At 46.4% G+C, this 16,285-nt stretch overlaps 1 protein-coding gene across 1 annotated transcript; it reads right to left on the bottom strand.

Annotated features, from left to right (window-relative positions):
- Nucleotides 1–9,025: 9,025 nt before the first annotated feature.
- On the bottom strand, nucleotides 9,026–14,486 carry LOC146759730 (uncharacterized). Its single transcript, XM_085509632.1, has 2 exons — nucleotides 14,290–14,486; nucleotides 9,026–14,166 (listed from the first exon to the last, which is right to left on the bottom strand). The coding sequence occupies exon 2, from the start codon at nucleotides 13,940–13,942 to the stop codon at nucleotides 10,976–10,978; it is 2,967 nt and encodes a 988-aa protein (XP_085365758.1). The 5' UTR covers nucleotides 13,943–14,166; nucleotides 14,290–14,486; the 3' UTR covers nucleotides 9,026–10,975.
- Nucleotides 14,487–16,285: the final 1,799 nt, after the last annotated feature.

Below are 16,285 nucleotides of genomic sequence, written 5' to 3'. Positions count from 1 at the left end.
CACTTTCTGCTCTTTGTGTGGAAAGGTACGTCTGGGTTTTCTTCTACCTGTTTTTCTTTTTCTGGCTTTGAAGGAGAAGGGGTGGAGCAAGAGGAGACCCACTGGTCATTTGTTACCTCAAGAACAGGATGGATTCTGCATTCACTGTGAGAAACTTGGGCTAGTAGCATGGGCATGTTTCAGGCTGGACTCTTCTTTTGCTGCTTGGTTTCCTTTTGGCTACAGGGAGACAGCTGTCTAAAGGTGTGTTTTCAAACCCACTCTCCAAAACCATGTTTCATTGTTGCAGGTGGTTCAGTGTGCTCTTGCAGGGTAGATGCTGTAGTTTGCTGTAGAATCTAAATGGTTTCTGTTCCTAGGGGAGGACTGAGAGGAGGTAGTGAGAAGAGAATTCAATGCCTTAGGTGTATCTTAGTGAGAAATGTTGGCATGAGGTGCTGGAAGTCTTGAGTTGTCAAAGGCCAGTGATGCTCAGACTCCTTAACCTGCTGGAGCAGGGTGGAAGCAAGGAGTGGGCACTGCCGTCACACAAGCTGCACTTGGTTCTGGTCTGCCAGGTCTGTGCTGGCCTGGATTTCTTCTGAGAAGTTTGTTGGAGCTGCTTGGAGTAGTGAAGGGTGGGGAAGAAGTGCTGCTCCAGAGCTATGAGACGTGCAGCTCCTTCTGAAGTGCTCCTGATAAGGACGGAGCGCATTTGCTGCAGCTTTCTCTGCAGATGTGCTCCTCACCTTGAAATCCTCCTGGTTTGTCCTCAGCTCCTGACCACGGCCTGTTCTCTGTTTTGCAGGCTGATAACATGCAGAAGCCGCAGCTGGTGCGTGCTATGTCATCTTTAAACGTACCAGCATTTGCGGCAGCCCATGTTATTAAGAGCCACGTCACCCAGGGGCCAGATGAGCTCTCTCTGGAGGTAAGCAGTTCCAGGCATTCCGTGTTGTCGTGCATAGAAGAGGGCAGTCCTTTCTGCTTTGTTTTCCTACCAGATTTGCTGAATCTGGGATTGATGTTTCAATCTCTTTCAGGTCAGAGATCTGGTGAGCATTGTTGATATGAGGACATATCAACAGGCTGAGCCCCTGGTGGAGAGGCAAGCGTGGCTTTGAGGTAGGCACACGTTTTTGACTAGAGAACACAACTTCAGTAGAGTTGGGAATCTCAGCTTGGAGCTGCTCTGCCTGCAACGGATGGCTGCTGGATGCAAACAGTTGCCCTGTGTCACTGTCAGTGGACCTTCCCTTTGGCTCTGGGCTCGGGCTAATGCTCACCTGTCTTTTTTTTCTAATTACAGGTTGGGCTTTTCCCTGGTGAGTGCATGGAACTCATCAGCGGAAAAGTTCCCGATTCCCTCCTCAATTCATTGCCAAAGCCAGGTGCGTAATTTACATTTGACAACGCGAGTTAGTCAAATAGGGTCAGAACGTTACTTTCAGGGGGTTTGTTTATGCCCAAGTTCAGTAAGCTTAGAAAGAGAACTACAGTAATCTCCTTGGGCACCTCCAGGGATGGGGAAAATCCATTCTTGCGTGTCCTTGTTGGGAATGTTCTTCCCGTTGTTACATGCTCTGTCGAATGCATTGCGCTCAGCTTCGTCCAACCGAGCCAGGCCTGAAATGAACTGGTTTCTTTGTTTTGTTGCGCAGAGCCAAAGAAATGGGGCAAGCTCATCAACGGCCTTTGTTCCCTGGTGAAGGCCAGCCCCGGGAGAGCAAAGCAGCCTGAGCCTCCGACATTCTCCGGATCCATGTCCTTGCTTGACATCGTTGAGAGGTATTTAGCCTTCAGGACTTGAGGGCTGAGCTGTAGGAATGGAAGCATCCTCTGCTGTTTGAAACAGAGGGCGTTTCTAAGCTGTGTTTCAGCAGAAAGCAGGCAGTGCCCAGAACAGGCAACTTTTGGCCAGGGCTCGGTGCAGCTCTTCCCTCACCCTGCACCACGTCTGACAGCATGCTCTGTTTTCTCTGCAGAATGAGTTCTCCCAGTAAGAGGGCAGAGTCAGCAGCTGGCAGTTGGTGTTCCTGCTTCTGCCTGGGCAAACCATCCCCTGTGGCCAAACGCCAACTGCAGAGCAGTGCCAGGGAGCCCTCTGAAGCAGAAGTCTTGGTCCTGGCAGGTAAGGGTGCAAGTCCAGCTTACAAAACACTGCTTGTCAGCAACACAGGTAGAATTCATGCTTTCAGTGGGCTTGTACCTCCTTCTGGCGTTCAAGCCCGTCTTGATCCCTGTCTTTCCCAAATGAGTCTCTTGTCAACACAAGAGCTGGACCTGCACGTGGATCACTTTCAAGACAGTGACACTGTTGCTAGAAGCCTATTTGCTTCTGCCCACCACCACTACATAGCCAAATGTCAAGAATCTCCATGGTTCATCTTGTGAACGTTCGACACTAACTGCTGTACATCTGCTCCTTCCTAGGTGACCCGAGCCCTTGTATATCCCCAAGACTCAGGGCATGTTACGATGACGCATCTTCCATCAATGAAGAGTTGTTACTAAGCACAGAATGCTGCAGTTCAGATGAAAGCCTTCCGTATAACATCAGCTATCAAGAGAAGAAGGTCATCATCGTTGAAGCCTTCATTCATCCCATCCCTACTGAAGCTGCTGACCTGAGCCCACCAGACACCTCAGGCACCAGCCTGGACTCAATGTCTCTGCAGTGGAGCCCAGCCCAAGCACAGCCCGAGTGCCCCGACAGCAGCACCACCATGCAGGCTCAGGTCAGCATCACCGAGGAGAAGCTGAGCATCTCGCAGGGGGGCACAGAATCAGGACATGAGTCCCAGGCTCCGGGCAACAGCACGGTCTCTGAGCAGCTCTCATGATTACAAGAGAGGATGAGTCCCATCTTTCCTCCAGACCTCACACCCCCTCCTTTCTCCTATTGAATAAAGGCACGCTCGTGCTCAATCAACGCCTTGACTGAATTCCGAGTTTTCATTCGCAGAGATTGGGATGAGTGCAAGAAACTGCAAGGCAGCTCAGCTTACAACACTCTGGCTGTGGGGTTTGTGCGGCTGAGCTCTGGGTGTGTTCCCATTTTGCCTGACTTTGGGATGCCTGCAGCGAGAGCTCTGCTGCCGTTGTGTATGGCAGCAAATAGTCTCTAGCATCCTGGATGCTGCTCATGAAAACCCCAAGCTTCCTGGCTGTGGCTGTGATGCTTTTCGGGGCCTTTTGATGCTCTTTGATGCCGTGGCTGCTCCCTAACACCTCTGTCCTCCCGCCGTGTCCATTCCTGGCTCTCACCTGTGAGCTGTCCCTGCAGATCATCTCCAGCCCTGCCATCATCGTGCTGCGGCAGGAGGAACTCGCCCTGACCAACATCAGGCAGTGCTGCCTGCCTCTCTCACTCTCTAGACCAAGTGTAACTACGCTGTCATGGAGACAAATGCTTTCTGTCACATCCTCCATCCCTGCAGACATTTACCGGTAGGTGGCTCTTGCAGAAGAAGATTCAAGCAGCAGAACCTTTTGCTCAGCTACAGCACACAAATGCTACAAAAGCAGGAATAACCCGCAAGCTCTGGGTCTGTTTGTCTTGCACAGGCATGCACTAACTGTGTTTGATGGTACCCCCCATCCTTGATTTCCTTCCCTGCTTCTTGTCTGATGACGCTGCTGAGCCAGGAACAAGCTGCCCAGTGTGGCAGAGCATGGTGCAGAGCTGTGCTGGGACCTCCTCCCCTTCATCTGCTGCAGATCAGTGCCCCACACGTGCCATTGGGATGCTCTGGCACGGGATATGCCTCCAACCCAAAGCTCCTTCCCACCTCCCAAGGAAAAACAAAGCAACCCAAGCATCTCCAGCAAAGCTGCCCAGCAGACAGCAGGGAATGCAAACAGCTTCTGGCTGCTCCCCTACACTCCCGTCCTAAGTAAGAGACCCTATGAGGACTGGCTGGGAAATCAGTGCATGACACACGTGAGTGTGCACAGGATTGTGCAAAGCAGTGGGGTTCCACGAGTTTGTGTGTGTGTGTATCTCTGCTGTTATGAAAGCATGGGAAGACTTACTGAGTCCCAGATAATTACTTATCCTCAAATGATTTTTCCTGGCCAAAGTTAGAGCCTCTCACAGGTAATCGAGATCAACAGGCTGTTGTTGCACAATCAACAGACACAATCTAGATGATCAGCTGAGGAAAATAAAGCATCATGTGAAGGGTACTAGATAAGTGAGCAGCTTGAGATCTGCACATTTTATGTGATGCTCATGGTCTTAGACAATATTTGCCTAGAGAGGTCACATTGAATGAAAGCAAACTCTAAGATGAATGAAAATATGCACAGGAGAAGAAGCCTCTGAGGCTTCTGAAGTGTTATGACCAGAAGACATAAACTCTGTTAAAGCAAACGTTTCTCTCGATTTTTTGTGTTATTCCAGGCAGGCCTTGATTACCGCCTGAACACATGCTGTGGAAGCCCAGCTTATGCAGCACCAGAGCTAATCCAGGGCAAAGTGTCTATTGGCTCAGAGGGATGTAGAGCGGTGTTTGTTTTCCCCTCTTTCCCTTCCCTCTCCACAGAGCATTTAAAGGCAGTGGAGCTCAGGTAGGCTCTCTTGGTTTCCCTTCTGAATTCTGCTAGGTTGCATCGCTTGGTAGCTCTCAGAAGCTGTCAGTGGCCACAGACTAGAAAAGTGCAATTGGTCTCAGTTCACACAGCTGGCTGGTTTGTCTCAGGCTAATCCTGAACTGCCTCAAGCGACTGCTTTGGTGCTCTACAGAACAGCAACTTCAGAGATCTCTTTCTATTACTAAGTGTTTGAAAGAGCAATTTGCTCTGTTAATTATCCATCATTTCTGTGCAGTCTGTTTTGTCAGACTTGTCTTTAGCTTCCAAGTTGTATGTGAAGAATTGTTTCCGTTGTAATGCACAATGAACTAAAAATTGAGAGATGAAAATGTGAAGAGTTTTTCCAGCTTTGATTTCATGTCTGGAATTTTGGAACCCACTACTTGCAGTTGTTAATCTGTCCAAACTGGTCTGGTTTGGGATGCCCTCGTACTTCTTGAATCGCTGTTAAAGGCGGAGCAATTCCTACAAGTGCCATGGCCCCACTGTTGTTCTAATTCTTGTTTCTTTGTTTTCCACACGCTGCTTTTCAAGCCTCCTTTTTCTTTACAGTCAAAGTGAGAATTGCACTGTGAGGTGTCTGAACCTTGTTGTGCCTGTACATAAATAGAACAGCAGCAAAGCCAGACAGGTGACTGTGCTGACAGCTCTCGTAGCCAGTAACACGTAACTGTGCTAAATCCCTTGTGACGGCTTTGATTTCATTTTTGCCAGTGAAATCCTTGTAAAAGGAACTGCAGCAGTGTGATGAGCTAAGGTGAAGATGCTGGTTTTAGTAGTGCTCTAAGCTGAGTGGAAGGGCAATTGAATGAGGGTTATATGCTTTCTCTGGGACGATAAGGTTTTATTTCCTGAGGGAAAGAGCCAGCTTTTCATGGGCTATATGTGGGCTTTGGCAAGGGCAGACAATCCAGTCTGTCAGGAAGCCATTTGAGGTGCTTCAGGTTTGTAAGCTTGTCTTTTTGTTTTTCAGGCGGATATTTGGAGCATGGGTGTAGTGCTATATGCTCTGCTGTGTGGGTTTTCCCTTTGGATGATGACAATATGATGGCACTCTACAGGAGGATACCAGTGGGTATCAGTGGTGCTAGAATACACTGAGAAGGGAAATAGCTGAGCTTGACAAGAGGCCTTGCTTTTCGGATGGCAGAACATGCTGAGCTGTGGGTAGAAAGGCCTGTCTGCTGAATATTGTCCCTGTTTTTGCTGCTTTGTCTACCAGTATTTTGTGGATTTGGTTCTAAACTTGGTTGGCCTATGTGGCACTGTAGCCTAATTCTGTACCATGATAGCATACAGAATTTAAGGAGAAGTATTTTCTTGCCAATGGGCTGGATTTTTTGTATCTGGTTCTTCAACTGGCTGCTCCCTATACTATCTGTAGTAAAAATACAGACACATCATTTGATTTCCCTGAAATGAATGTTCCTAAATGCCAGCTCTTCTCATGTCTACAAAGATCAAAGTTCTGCATTTGCTATTAGAATTTCCTCTTCCAGAATCAGGAGGTAATGTAGGACCCCACAGATTGCCTTCAGAATCCAACAGTTAGTTCTGTTTCCTTTCGGAGTGCATAACAACCTGAGCACATGAATTGAATGGCGTGGCTTTTTAGTCTGGTACAAACTCTGCTGTACACTGAAACTTGGTCCATTTGTAAGCAGGACTTTTTCCATCTCTGCAGGACAGCAGAAAACCCTTTGTGCTAATCATGATGCCAAGAAGCAGAATGCGGCAGATGATCCAACTGCTTCAGGTGTTCATTTCCTTAAAACTGAGAATAGTTTTGGACTGAGAGTTTGTAAGCAGAACAAAGCTATTAAATCTGTCAGAGATTATTTCTGCACTGTTCAATTCTATCTGCACAACATACACAGGATCTCAGAACTGCGTTGCTTGAATTGGTGGAACTTGTTGAAGTGAACTGGGATGAGCAAGTTTTAGAACTTAGTCAGAGTGCTGTAAAAAATGGATAATCTCATGGGTATTAAGGTACAGGATTGCTATTTCTGCACTGAATTTGTTTTTATTTTACATGGCTGTGATCTGAAAGTTGCTTGAAACGCAGGCACCAAGGCACTGTTGTGTAACTGAATTTCACACATGATAGGTCCTGAAATATCCTGGAATCAAAAACTCTGACTTGTTTTAAGTCTGCTGCTTGAGTCTAATCAGGGTCATAGTGTCTGTGTGCAGTGTTTCTTTCCCTGTAATGCTCCACATCATTTCATTTTGGGAATATTGAAGGAAATGGACTATGTGCCATAACTGTTGTTAGAACAAAGTATGTCTGGTGTGATCTTATGCATAGGTTCTGTAACTGCTCTTAACAGCTCAGGTGTTTGACCTTCTTTTTGATGAAGTGATGAAATACTGCTGGTTTCTATTTGTGCTTCTAGGCACCTTGAAGCTCTTAGGAATAGAACAATTGTCTCCAGTTCTTTTCAGTGATATCAGTAACAGCTCGAGTGTTGCTGCCCACTAGGTAGACCCAAAGAAGCAGATTACAGTGAAACAACTCACAAGCTGGACCTGCATGAGGATCACTTTCAAGACAGTGGCTCTGTTGCTTGAAGCCTATTTGCTTCTTCCTGCCGCCACTCTATTACCAAGTATCAACAACCTTTCATGATTCAACTTGCAAACGTTTGACACTAACCCTTGTGTTTCTATGCCTTCCTAGGTGATTCGAGCCCTTGTCAACCCCAAAGATCCAAACCAAGTAGTGATGTGCAGTGTGTTTCCATCAATGGAGAGTTCTTATTAAGCACGAATCGCTGCAATTCGGATGACAGCCTTCCACATGGTAACAGTGATGGACACAAGGGGTTCATCCACGTTCATGCTCTCATATCTCCTGGCTCTGCTGAAGATGCTGACCTGAGCCTGCCAGACACAGCAGTCACCTGCCTGGATTGTGACCCAGCGCCTTTGCAGTGCTGCCCATCCCAAGCACAGCCCGAGTGCCCCAACAGCAGCAGCACCATGCAGGAGCAGGTCAACATCAGTGAGGTGAAGCTGAGCATCTTAGATGGGGACTTGGAGTCAGGCTGCCAGTCCCAGGCACCAGGCAGCAGCACCAGCTCTGAGCCACTCTCATCTTGACAAGAGGAGTCCCATCTTCACCCTTGACCTCTCAAGCCCTCCTGTCTTTTATTGAATAAAGTCACTCTCATGCTCAGTCATCGCCTCGACTGCATTCCGAGTCTTCATTCACAGGGATTGGGATGAATGCAACAAACAGCAAGGCAGCTCAGCTTGCAACACTCTGGCTGTGGGGTTCGTGCAGGCAGAGCTCTGGGTTCCCATTTTGCCTGGCTTTGGGATGTCTGCAGCAAGATCTCTACCATTTTGTATGGGAGCAAATCATCTCTAGCATCCAGGTTGCTGCTCATGATAATCCCAGTCTTCCTGGCTGTTGCTTTGTGATACCTTTCAAAGCCTTCTGATACTCTTTGATGCCTTGGCTGCTCCCTAACACCTCTGTCCTCCTGCCATGTTGACTCACGTCTCCCACTTTTAAGCTGGCTTTGCAGATCATCTCCAGCCCTGTCATCATCACGCTGCAGCAGGAGGTGCTCACCTGGCCCAATGTCTGGCAGTACTGCTTGTTCTGCAGATGAGCAGCTGCCTCCTCATCTCTTCAGCTACAGTAGTTTTTCTCAGGGCAGTTAGATGCAGTCATGCTCCTCTGGATTTGGTGTGTTAAATCCATGCTGCATGGCAGCAGTCAGTGCAATACAAAGGTGTTCTGTGTGCCACAGCATTTCTCCAGGGGCTGCCAAAGGTAGAAGCACAACACAGCACCATCCTTCTGACAGTAATGTCTGTGAGTGTTAGACATGTGAGCACTGCATCATCCCCAGCATGTCAGTGCTTTTCCACACCAACCTGACTCTCACACTCTGCACTGAATGTAACTCTGCTCTTGTGGAGACAAATGCTTTCTGTCACATCCTCCATCCCTGCAACCATTTGCCGGTAGGCAGCTCTTGCAGAAGAATCAAGCAGCAGAACCTTGTGCTCACCCTATAGCATGCAAATGCTATGAAAGCAGAAATAACCTGGCATGCTCTGGGTCTGCAAGGCTGCATAGATGGGAGAGGTAGATCGTGTTTTTGCAGTGGAAGTTTCCAGTATTTTCAGTACATAGTGTAGGCTCTAACTGAATGTATAACCCTCTTGTAAAACAGCTGTATAAGTAGTTTTTGCACCAAGAAAGTTGCTGAACAGAATTAAGTTCAGACTGGGGGCATTCTGACATGGGTAGAATTGAGACAAGCACAAGATAAATACACAGGGTGGGTAGAGCCCAGCACAGGACAGAATGAATGTACTGACTTTTGGAAACATTGCCCTTCTCTGTCCGCAGAAAAGTACAAGGCAAACCTAAAAACAAGAGGTTGGTAATTTGTTGCAAAACGGCGGGAGAAAAGCAGACGACCACACCTGTCATTGACATATGATCAGCTAATCTCGTTTATTCCTTGGCTGCGTGTACCTTTATAATACGGATAATTAGCTCATACATATTGCAAAAGTGGAGCTCATCATTGGTTCCCAATTACATACCATCCCCGAGTATCTTTGCAGCTTGTTGTTATCATCCTGAAAGTTACTCCCTTGCCGAGTTCACAAAACCATGGTTAGTTTCTCACCATCCCAGGGCATCCTGTTGATCTCACTATCCTTGCAGGTGGCATGGCTGCTTGATTAACTGCACCATGTTTACGACCCTTCTCAGCTAGCTGTAAAAAACACTCTCTACATTTCCCCCGTTTTCTTTTAGGATAAAAAAGGGTTTGATTTAACGACCGATTAATCATATTTAACAAGCAGTTCAGTTCATTTGTTCAGTCAGTTCTCATGTAGTTTTATCCTGCTTCGTAGCTGCTGTTCTGTGAACTTCTCATCTGGATCCATGACTGACGCTCTGTAGAATTCTTCTTACAATACTGCCTATAGAATAGCAACACTACTTAAATTAATAACATAACTATTATAACTCAATCAAGGCCTCGATTGACAATACTCTAAAAATGAAAAAGAGACAAGTCAAATACAACATAACAACATTACTATTAAATCCACTAAAAAGAACAAACATGTTTGTACTGCAACCTAAGTTTCTGCAACCTGAAAATAAATCCGTGAGGGTCCCATTGCGCTAATCTGTAACTGATCAGGAAAAGTCTTCAATTTTCATATACTCTAATATATTGATTTTAATGACCACTAAAATTTGTGCAATAAATGCTTTTAGGATGCTCATAACCATGCTCTACCAACTGAGTTATCCGGGCTAATAATTGATTAATGATTGCACAATTTAATGGAATAGCATGTCAAATAGAACCAATTTTAGAGGACAAATGTACTAGAATATCACTAGGGGCATTAATACTTATTGACCCTTGAGAAACAGCAAGCCATGTTGGTGGTGGATGTGACAGGTAGTGCCAGCAGGGCGTCCCCTGCTTCAAGGTGCACATTTCCTCTCTCACCCATCACAGATTCTCTCCTGCATTCAGGGTCTGAAGGATTTCTTCCAGTTGTACACCACATCCGCATGGCCAGTGCGTGATATAGAGCCCAAGTGGAACACCTGCTTGGAAAACAGAATAAACCATCAAATTTAGTTCTATTAGCGTGCACTTTTGTCTAAAATGATGCATGGTTATATTTTCAGATCCCAATTAATTGGATGTAAAAGAGGTATCCGTTCTATGATACAGGGTCATCTCTTTGCCTGGGATTCCTTTCCAGGTTTTGTCTTTGCAAATTAAGAAAAGCTAATTAATAGGCTAATAACATCATAACCAAACAGTACTAAAACATTAAAAGAGCTATTCCTGTAGACTCTAGCATTGATTAGATCAAATCCTGTTTAATACACATCTGATCTATTACTAAAATAGAAGAAGCACACAACATCCTAGCTAATGCTTTAAACTCTAAATCTTGAGACTGCATTGGTAAAACAGAAAATCACAGAATCACAGAATCACAGAACCATCAAGGTTGGAAAAGACCTAGAAGATCATCTAGTCCAACCATTACCAATACTTCCTGGCTAAATCATATTCCTCAGTGCCACATCCAAGCGTTTCTTGAACACTCCCATGGTCGGTGACTTCACCACCTCCCTGGGCAGTGCATTCCAATGCCTGACTACTCTTTCCGAAAAGTAATACTTCCTAATGTCCAGCCTGAATCTCCCCTGATGCAGCTTAAAACCATTCCCTCTAGTTCTATCACTATCACACACTATGTCAGACTATTACTAATATTATCTATAACACAGCAAGTTACAAAGCAATACCACTAAGTAAGAAACACACAATTACAATTACTATAAAGGCTGGATGTTATTTTCTGCCTTCACATGAGACCGAAGATATCATGCTGGAACCCACATAGGGCCAGTCCCTGTGGAAATACGAGCATATTCACAACCCCAAGTTGTCAGTGGTAGGGAACAGTCCCAAAGTCCTGTGGCCATATTCCAAACATTAACCATAGGCTGTTCCTTTTGCACTGGGGAAGCCTCAAAATGACGATTCACATAAGCTGTATCTGTATGAACATGATTCGAAAAATTCAGCACAAGCAAAACAAGCAAAACCTTACATAATATTTTCAAAAAATTCAGCACAAGCAAAACAAGCAAAACCTTGCATAATATTTCTTGTAGTGTGTCTCCCATATTCCCCCTTTTTTGTTTAATAATAAGAATGGATTTCAGTGTTTGATAAATGTGAGCAGTGATAGCTTGTTCAGTGGGAGAATGAGCAATGGCTGTAGTATGTTTAACACACCCTTCTTGGAGGAAAGTTTGAGTGGCCTTAGAGGTATATGCAGGCCCATTATCTGTTTTTGTAGTATGTGGGATTCCCATAGCAGCATAAGCAGATAACCAGTGTTTACGGGTGTCATGACTGTGTTCACCTGTATGTGCTGTGGCAAATACATAAGAAGAATGAGTATCTATTGTTATATGTGCATATTTTAGACAGCCAAATTCAGGAATGTGAGTGACATTTGTCTGACACAGTTGAAGAGGTGCTGTGCCACATGGATGTGTCCCAATTTGAGGCAAAGAGGTATCAGTCAAATTATGTAGCCGGTATTCAATCATAAACACAGCGTATTGCATAGCAGAGAGGATCATTCTTAACACAGTTTTCCAATCGTGAGGGGTCATAGTGCAACTGTCACTGTTTGCAACCAAAAGATTGTATGTAAAGGCTGACTGAACTCCGTATGTTCTCACTGACTCCCTTAGCTCCTTCACTGCCTCACAAGGCAGGGATTCCAAATGGGGGACCTGATTAGGAAAGCTTTGCAACGTGTCAGCATCACCCCTTAATATTGTTTCTTTTTTGCATTGCTCTAAGATATCACAGTACGCTGTAGGGAAATTTGTCATTCCTGCTCCAAACAAAGTATCAAGAGGAAATGCGTCCGATTCGCTTTCTGGATCTACAGGACCGGGGTCACAACGATCCTCTGGTTTCGGTCCATACGCGTCTTTAACCACGTTATACACGGGCTGCACAGACGCAGCCGTGCACGTCGAGGGGGGGGCGGCACGGCGAGGCGCAGAGAACGACGTGGGCGAAGCAGAGGGCGGGGGTGCTGTAGAGACCGACAACGCGGCGAGAGACGTGTGCGGGGGGGCAGGCGGCCGCTGGCTGGGAACGGCTGCTTGTGTCGGAGCGCGGCCGCTGTTCTTTCTTGCCCTGGGCTGGAGGTTTCTTGACCGGCGACGGCAGGTGACGGTGTTGTGGTTGTCCGAGCGGCAGTTCTGGCACCACACACCGACAGCTTGGCAATTCCGTCGCAAATGTCCCTTAACGCCGCACCGGAAACATTTAAAAGAGGTGCTTGGGCCTGCACTGGTTACCGCAGACGCTTGTAAGGGTGCAAGAGCTGCTAACACCTGATTCTGGGAAGCCTCAGCCTGTGCCTTTAATCCTGCCCCTAGCTCTTTAATAGCCTCAACTATGAAAGCCTGAGCCCCCGTGGGCACACTCGATAATCTGTCTAACGCCTCCTCTATTGTCCAGTTACTCCTCAAAGTTCTTAGAATGCCACGAGCTGTAGCATTACAATTCTGAAGTGCACAATGTTTTAGCATTATTTCCCTCATGTACTCTGGTACTCCAGCCTTCTCTATGGCTCCAGCTACCTTATCTATGAACGCTCCAAAATCCTCATTTCTTCCTTGCTGGATTCCCATATAAGACGGCAGCCCACCTGGCACCTTGATCTTATCCATAGCCTGCCTGGCCAGATACATTGACTCTCTACATTTAACTGGTCCTAATAAAGCCTGGGCCTCCGTCCGGATGAAAGGACCCATACCTAAAAGTTCTTCAACGGTGACATTATACAAGGGATCTCCGGGCTGCCTAACTATCGCAACGCTCTGTTGGCACATCTCTTCCCAATAAGCATTAAATAGCAATTGTTCGTGCTGCGAAAAAATCAACCTAGCTATAGCCCGACAATCAGATGGCAACAAAACCTGAGTACTCCAGATGTAATCCAGTATCTGTCTCGCTGGCTCACTTTTTACTCCAAACTGACTGACCTTAGACCGCAATTGTGACAACAACTTCCAGTCTAAAGCACTGATAGCAGCCTGTGTCCCGCCTGCAGCATTAGGCGAATACCCCACCGACAGCACCGCCTGTTGCACCGCTTCCAACGCCTCACCGTCTCCCGCCTCTAAACAAGCCCGCGCCAGCGCAGCCCAAGCCCCCCCCCGCTCCCGCGCGACGGCCTCCGCCAGGTCACTCTGTGCCCCAGGGAGCGGCTCATTGCAAAGGGGGGTCGAGGGGGCCGGCTGTAGCGCCATGGTCGATGCAGGCGGCTCGTCTGATACAGACGTACCGGGAGACGGGGCACTCGGCTCCGCAGCCACCGGCAACGCAGGCTCGGAGGCCGGCGGCAACTTTACGGTGGACAAAGCAGGGGACACCGGGCAATCTGACCATTCATTATAATTCTTATTCCTCCCCTGCACAGCACTAGCTTGTTCTGCCGCTTCCTTTTCTGCCTGATGTAGCAACAAATCATTATAAACCACACGCCACCACTTCCCGCATTTTTTAGCTGTTTTATCCCCGTCTAATATTCCCTGAAAAATTGCATCTCCAAATTTACGCCACTCAGCAAGATCATACACTAAATGAGGATTCTGAAATAACCCTTTAGCATACCCATACGCTAATAACTCAGGGAGTTCCTTTTGCAAGTCTGTCCCCTTAACCTGACACTTTCTTTTCAAAAAGCAAGAAAATACCTGACACCTTTTCTTAAAAAAGCAAGAAAATAATTCATAAACCGCTTGCCTTCCCATACCTATTTGTCAGCACGCTGTTGCAGCCTTAAAGGACGTCGTCGGCCCGTATCGGCTAGGCCCTTCTGTAAGGTCACGTAGAGCACCTGCACCTTCTTTTCCTGGCGCATGCTATCCCCACTGCTTAAGGATCCGAACACCTTCGCCGCTGCGATCCTTCCTGGTAGGCCACGTCGGGGTCACCAATTGTTGCAAAACGGCGGGAGAAAAGCAGACGACCACACCTGTCATTGACATATGATCAGCTAATCTCGTTTATTCCTTGGCTGCGTGTACCTTTATAATACGGATAATTAGCTCATACATATTGCAAAAGTGGAGCTCATCATTGGTTCCCAATTACATACCATCCCCGAGTATCTTTGCAGCTTGTTGTTATCATCCTGAAAGTTACTCCCTTGCCGAGTTCACAAAACCATGGTTAGTTTCTCACCATCCCAGGGCATCCTGTTGATCTCACTGTCCTTGCAGGTGGCATGGCTGCTTGATTAACTGCACCATGTTTACGACCCTTCTCAGCTAGCTGTAAAAAACACTCTCTACAGTAATTGACCTTATATGGAAATGAATCCTAGCAACAGTCTCGAGGAGTCTGTGAGCCTGAGATGCTCAACCAATGAGACCCATGAGAGCATCACCTGCATTGGGTTTAGGGCACAGAACAGAACTGATTTCACTGACTGGTGTGCAGTTTCTCCCTTGCCAATAGGGGATGTGCGCGCAGTATTGCAGTAATGAATAAGCACTGCTGCTATCGCTGCCAGCTTTGCCTAACTAGAAATCTTTGACTTTGAGAGTTTCTCACACAAGGGGAGAGGGTAAGAAAGTAAAGAGGCACAGAAAACTAAGGAAAACTGCTCTTCTTATCTATAAAAATTAATACAATTGATGCTGTCGTGCATTTATTTATTTATTTTTAATTTTTTGCCAATGTCAGATTGTTTTAAAATATCCACACACCAAAATCTGACTACCAAGCAAATTTAATGAAAATGAAATGAAGGTGAGTTAGCAGAAAGCACAAGGCCATATTATATTGGGCTCTAGCAAATTTACAGGCAGTCACTGCACGAAGAGGTAGATCTGAGTTGCACATTATATGATTCCCACAAAGATTAAGGAAATCTGAAGCTTTCAATATATTTTTTTAATTCTTTTTTCATTTCATTTTTTAAACACCTGACCCAGACCCCAACCCTCACAGGAGCTGTAAAGATAACAGCATTAACCTGCAGTGTAACTCTAATCCTAACCCTTACCCTGATTCTACAGGGGACTGTCTGAAACGGACATCAATTCAATTACTCATTTATTTATTGACAGACATTCAAGTTTGCTACGTTTGGAGAAGTTTTTATTTGTTTGCTGTGGTTTGTTTTTTTCTTTTTTTCTTTTTTTTTTCCCCCTTCCCTCCTCTTCTATCTTTGTGTTCTTCCCCTATAATCAAAAGAGAACGGATCCCCAGGGTCTGTCCCGCAGACGTTCTTTCCGTGGTCTCTGCTGCCACCTGCTCGCCAATACACGGAACTGCCACTGTTGGGCGTTTGGTGCCACAGGAAGCACAACGCAGATCTGAGTTCTGACCGGTCTACGCAGCAAATCCGCCAATCTTTATTGTGATAAGCCCTCCACATGGCATTGCGCATGCACTCGAACACGCAACAGGCATAGATTTCTCTTAACTCCTTGAGGAGCAGGCAAGCAGAACAACTGAGCGCACCACTGCTTGTGATTGGGCCACCCCCATCATAGAGATGTGTGTTAGATCTTTTACCCACCCCTGGACTGGCCTTGTTGTTTAACGATAACCTCTGAAATCTGAGCTACTGGTTCTACCACCTGTAGTGTAGAATAGGTAGCCAATAAATGCTTTTCAACTGTGATGTATCTTTATTCTGCTCCATGCCAAACCTGTGGCCAAAACCTCATAGGGGTTCACAAAGAACTCTGGCTCTGCCAGAGCCCCCATCCAGACCCTTCTTGAGTTACATTCACATCTAGTTTGGCTGAAAAGGTTGGACTATAAATACTCAGTGCTTGGGCCTGTTTAACAGATATTTTTTCCTGATTATGCTGTCCATTGATCTTTTTAAACTGAACTCCTGCTCTAATCTGGTCTTTAAACATTTGTTGTCTCAAGACCCTAATGGGTCCAGACTGGATTACCTTAGGGGCTGGACGCCTAAGTCATGGCAGCAGATGGTTCTCTGCCTTTCTCAGACCTTTCCACCACCATTCAGAGCCTGCATCTGGCCGTAGGCACTCTTGTCTCCCCATCAATTCGGCAGCCTGTTGTATTACAGCACCTGAGGGCCACTAGGGGGTTCAGTATGGATAACATAG

Source organism: Coturnix japonica, chromosome 9, assembly GCF_054131305.1.
Source record: "Coturnix japonica strain WE chromosome 9, WE-NBRP24, whole genome shotgun sequence".
NCBI lineage: Eukaryota > Metazoa > Chordata > Aves > Galliformes > Phasianidae > Coturnix > Coturnix japonica.
This window is presented reverse-complemented; position numbering and strand designations above follow the sequence as displayed.

Coding starts and splice junctions, on each gene's coding strand:
- LOC146759730 (XM_085509632.1), bottom strand. CDS start 13,942: ATGGGAAGGCAAGCGGTTTATGAATTATTTTCTTGCTTTTTTAAGAAA.